Below are 5,365 nucleotides of genomic sequence, written 5' to 3'. Positions count from 1 at the left end.
ATTCACCAACTCTAATGTAGATGTAGCGATAAGATTAGGTCACATCACTATCAAGTTTCTTGAGCAACTTGGTACCAAGTTTCTTTATTTTTCTCGTTGCTTAAAGCAACTTGGTAGCAATGTGGCCTAATCTTGCCCCTACATCACACCTCAAAGATAGAGCCTCAACCACCATTCACCAACTGCAATGTAGATATAGAGACAAGATTAAGTCACATCACTACCAAGTTGCTTGAAGTTTTACTCTATGAGAAAACTGTGTATGCACTGCCAGCTTAGAGATTTCGTGCGCTGCAGGAACTATTTCAAGAATAAACCCAGCCGCATTTATATCCCCTCCATGACCAAATCCATTTCCGTGACCTTCTCTCTCTCTCTCTCTCTCTCTCTCTCTCTCTCTCTCTCTCTCTCTCTCTGATCAAATCTCTAAGCTTCTCCCCCAAACCTCTCCCAGATCTGAGCACGAGAGAGGAGATCTCCGCTTCCCCCCGTCCTCGCCCATTTCGTGGCCGCCGCGAGAGAGGAGATCCCCGCGAGTCCCCTCTGACCAGCTCTGAGCGAGATCCCCCCGTCCTCGCCCATTTCGTGGCCGCCGCGAGATGCATTCGTCCTCACCCTAAATCGAAGCCGCCGCGAGTCCCCTCTGAGCCGCCACCTTTCTGCCTTTTGAGAGCCTCCAGCCCCCCTTTTTGTGTGCGCCACCACCAGCCCCCCTTCCCTCTCTCGAGCCGACCACGGTATCAGTTGATTTAAGCCGAATTGCGTATTTTCATACCTCTATTTTCTAATATTTAATCTTCCTGAGTTCTCGTTATAATCGGATTCCACGATTGTTTTTATACACTTTTTATCATTGTTTCCGATTCGGCCTCCTGTTCGTTTCTTGACTTCGAGATGAGCATTTTTGTGTCGATTGAATTGAGTTATGATTTAGTTTGCATCATGCAGCTCTGCAGTAATTTCGTTTGATTTTAAATTCGTTTGCATCACCCATGCTATCGTTTCGGAATTGGATATCAAAATCTGTAAGCTTCATTGAATGCGAACTAGCTAGTAAATTGGTTTGTTGAACTCCATGATACTTCAATAAACTTGTGTAATTAATGCTATTTTTGGTTATCTATGTAGATTTGGATTGTTTGACCCGTGTTTATATATATATATATATATATATAATTATGATCATGACCAATATTTTCTGTATCAAACTTTAATTTTTCACCATTACATCCTTAGTTTTGAAGCAACATTGAACATAATGTTTGGAATTGGTTTTCTTCTTTATAGGAGTTCGGAATGGGAAACAAATTCAACCAGAGTAGAGTTCGGAATGGAGGAAACAAATTCAACTAGTGTAAATGCTCCTAAACCACTTATGGGAATGAAGTTTAATAGTTATGAAGAAGCTTATAACTATTATAACTCATATGCATTGTTGATGGGTTTTGGAATAAGAAAGAGCACGGTGAATTACTCTCGCAAGACTAGAGAAGTAGTAGATAGAAAGTTTGTTTGTGATAAGGAGGGCTATGAATTTAATAAAGACAAGATGGAGATTCATCTTCGGCGAGAGACCCGGGTGGGATGTAAGGCAATGATGCGAGTGAAAATATTAGAGGACAAATCGTGGGAGGTCACAGGGTTTGTTGAAGAACATACAAATCATGTGTTGAGTAGTCCAGACAAAGCAAAAATGCACAGATCACATCAACAATTTCATAAAACCCAAAGATGTAAAAAACTTATTGATTGTCTGCGAGAAGAAGGTATGCCTCCTTCCACTATTTCTCACGTCATCAATGCAACTAATGGAAGAGAAGGTGAATTAGTGACATCACAACAATGCATTGATCATATCAGAACCCAAAGAGTCAACAATATTGGTCATGAATGCATATCTATCATTCGACATTTTCAGAGTGCGACAGCGAATGATCCAGAAATTTATTTTGCAATAGAAGTAGACAGTAGTGGACAAATGAGGAGTGTTTTCTGGGCCGATGGAAGATCAATAGCATCTTATTTGAAATTCAGTGATGTTATTGTGTTTGATGTGACATACAGAACTAATAAGTTCAGTCTTTGTGTTTGATGTGACATACAGAACTAATAAGTTCAGTCTTCCATTTGCTCCATTTACTGGTGTAAATCAACATAGGCAGTCCACTTTACTTGGTTGTGCATTATTAGCCGATGAACAGGAAGATACCTTTGTTTGGTTATTTGAAGAATGGCTGAAATGCATGCATGGCATTGAACCAGGTGCTATTATAACAGATCAGGATAGAGTAATGTGTAATGCTATTCACTCAGTGTTTCCAACGACAAGATACCATTATTACTATTGGCACATGCAAAAGCATATTATTGATCATTTGCCTACTTTGGTATCTCGTTATGGTGAACAGTTTCAAAGGTATTGGGGGTTGTGGTGCAATAGTTCTTCAATTGAACAATGTGAAGGATATTGGGTTGAGATGAAAGAGAAGTTTGATATAAATGAAGAAGGGGAGGGATGGTTGCAAACAGTTTACAAATGCAGAGAACACTGGGTGCCGTGTTATCTGAAGGACACTTTTTTTGCTGGAATGAGATCGAGCCAAAGGAGTGAAAGTATTAATGCATTTTTTGATGGGTATGTTAACTCACAGACTCAATTACACGAGTTTGTGACGCAATATGAAAAAGCAGTAACTAATCGTCGCTTTAGTGAAGCCCATGAAGATTTTAAGAGTCTGAACACAAAGCCGGTCATGCTCCTTGGACATCCAATTGAGTCCAAGCTGGAGAAATGTATACACGCAATATGTTTGATGTGTTCTAAACTGAATTCAAAGGATTTGGTACAGAGTTTTGTGAAGAATTGAGAAAAGATGGGGATATTGTTGAATACAAAGTCTGTAAGTGGATTATCGCTAATGATGGCTAGGCAAATGGATTCATTACCCGACCATTACATCCTTCACCGTTGGACTATACATGCTCGACATCGTAACTGTTTTCGGGAAAAGTTGCTGTTTTCATTGCTTTTGGATCTGTTACAACTTCAATCGTTACAACAAGAATCGATAAAAAAAGTCGGTCTTTTTATAAGACCTCCTCGTGCAATAAAACAAAAATTACAACTTTATCGAAAATAAACACGAGATCCCGTTTTGGTGCGGTCTCGCTTGCGTGGGTCTTTAGCCTGTGACGGGGACGTCAATATCCGTGGACCACCGGTAGGTCAGATCCGTTCCGAGAAAATCGGACAGAGTTTCGTCTATCCGCGAGGGGATTTAGAAACTCTGAACTTCGTCGACCCGCGTGGGATCTAGAAGTTATGAAGCTTATATCTCGGCTAAAGCGAGACACCAGCTCTACTTAGTATCACCGCTAAAGGGCAATACTAAGGAAAAGAAAAGGGGGAAGGAAGAAGACCCTTTTTTGCTGCAGAAGGCTCGAGCACTCCTCACTCCGGCAGGGCTTCGCCTAGGCTCTCTCCAAGAAATCCTCCAAGGCCACCAAAAGAAATCAAGAGCAAAATCAGGAGCCCCTTGAAATGAAGGCCTAAGGGGCCTATTTATAGGAAACCAAGAGGGGGGGTGGTAAAAGGTGAGGAAAGGTGAGGACACCCCCTTGGGGTGGTAAAAGGTGTGTAGGGGCTGAGGACACCCCCTTGGGGTGGTAAAAGGTGTGTAGGGGCTGAGGACACCCCCTTGGGGTGGTAAAAGGCGTGTAGGGGCTGAGGACACCCCCTTGGGGTGGTAAAAGGCGTGTAGGGGCTGAGGACACCCCCTTGGGGTGGTAAAAGGTATGTAGGGGCTGAGGACACCCCCTTGGGGTGGTAAAAGGTATGTAGGGGCTGAGGACACCCCCTTGGGGTGGTAAAAGGTGTGTAGGGGCTGAGGACACCCCCTTGGGGTGGTAAAAGGTGTGTAGGGGCTGAGGACACCCCCCTTGGGGTGGTAAAAGGCGTGTAGGGGCTGAGGACACCCCCTTGGGGTGGTAAAAGGCGTGTAGGGGCTGAGGACACCCCCTTGGGGTGGTAAAAGGTGTGTAGGGGCTGAGGACACCCCCTTGGGGTGGTAAAAGGTGTGTAGGGGCTGAGGACACCCCCTTGGGGTGGTAAAAGGTGTGTAGGGGCTGAGGACACCCCCTTGGGGTGGTAAAAGGTATGTAGGGGCTGAGGACACCCCCTTGGGGTGGTAAAAGGCGTGTAGCGTTGACCTAGGGTTACGCGTTGACCGGCGTTGACCCTTAGGGTTTTGAATCGTCGAACGTTGATTGGTGTGGATTTTCATCCTCGAACGTTGACTTTTGTCGCAACGCGTTGACTGGCGTTGACCTAGGGTTACGCGTTGACCGGCGTTGACCCTTAGGGTTTTGAATCGTCGAACGTTGATTGGTGTGGATTTTCATCCTCGAACGTTGACTTTTGTCGCAACGCGTTGACTGGCGTTGACCTAGGGTTACGCGTTGACCGGCGTTGACCCTTAGGGTTTTGAATCGTCGAACGTTGATTGGTGTGGATTTTCATCCTCGAACGTTGACTTTTGTCGCAACGCGTTGACTGGCGTTGACCTAGGGTTACGCGTTGACCGGCGTTGACCCTTAGGGTTTTGAATCGTCGAACGTTGATTGGTGTGGATTTTCATCCTCGAACGTTGACTTTTGTCGCAACGCGTTGACTGGCGTTGACCTAGGGTTACGCGTTGACCGGCGTTGACCCTTAGGGTTTTGAATCGTCGAACGTTGATTGGTGTGGATTTTCATCCTCGAACGTTGACTTTTGTCGCAACGCGTTGACTGGCGTTGACCTAGGGTTACGCGTTGACCGGCGTTGACCCTTAGGGTTTTGAATCGTCGAACGTTGATTGGTGTGGATTTTCATCCTCGAACGTTGACTTTTGTCGCAACGCGTTGACTGGCGTTGACCTAGGGTTACGCGTTGACCGGCGTTGACCCTTAGGGTTTTGAATCGTCGAACGTTGATTGGTGTGGATTTTCATCCTCGAACGTTGACTTTTGTCGCAACGCGTTGACTGGCGTTGACCTAGGGTTACGCGTTGACCGGCGTTGACCCTTAGGGTTTTGAATCGTCGAACGTTGATTGGTGTGGATTTTCATCCTCGAACGTTGACTTTTGTCGCAACGCGTTGACTGGCGTTGACCTAGGGTTACGCGTTGACCGGCGTTGACCCTTAGGGTTTTGAATCGTCGAACGTTGATTGGTGTGGATTTTCATCCTCGAACGTTGACTTTTGTCGCAACGCGTTCCTAGGGTGTCTCGGTTTTGGGGCCGAGACACCCCTTCTCCCCTTCATCTTTTTCTTTTGTCTTTTTCCCCCTTTTGGTTTGTTTCTTTTTCCCTTGTTTTGGTCCA

The 5,365-nt window shown here is 45.2% G+C and overlaps 1 protein-coding gene across 1 annotated transcript; it reads left to right on the top strand.

Annotated features, from left to right (window-relative positions):
* Positions 1,331-2,867, top strand: LOC109842284 (protein FAR1-RELATED SEQUENCE 5-like). The gene is made up of 2 exons (XM_020411180.1): positions 1,331-1,766; positions 2,065-2,867. Exons 1-2 carry the CDS (start codon positions 1,331-1,333, stop codon positions 2,865-2,867), a joined length of 1,239 nt encoding a protein of 412 aa, XP_020266769.1.

The sequence above is a fragment of the Asparagus officinalis genome, chromosome 5 (genome assembly GCF_001876935.1).
Source record: "Asparagus officinalis chromosome 5, Aspof.V1, whole genome shotgun sequence".
In the NCBI taxonomy this organism is placed as follows: Eukaryota; Viridiplantae; Streptophyta; class Magnoliopsida; order Asparagales; family Asparagaceae; genus Asparagus; species Asparagus officinalis.
Note: the sequence above shows the minus strand (reverse complement) of the source record. Positions and strands in the feature narration are given on the sequence as shown.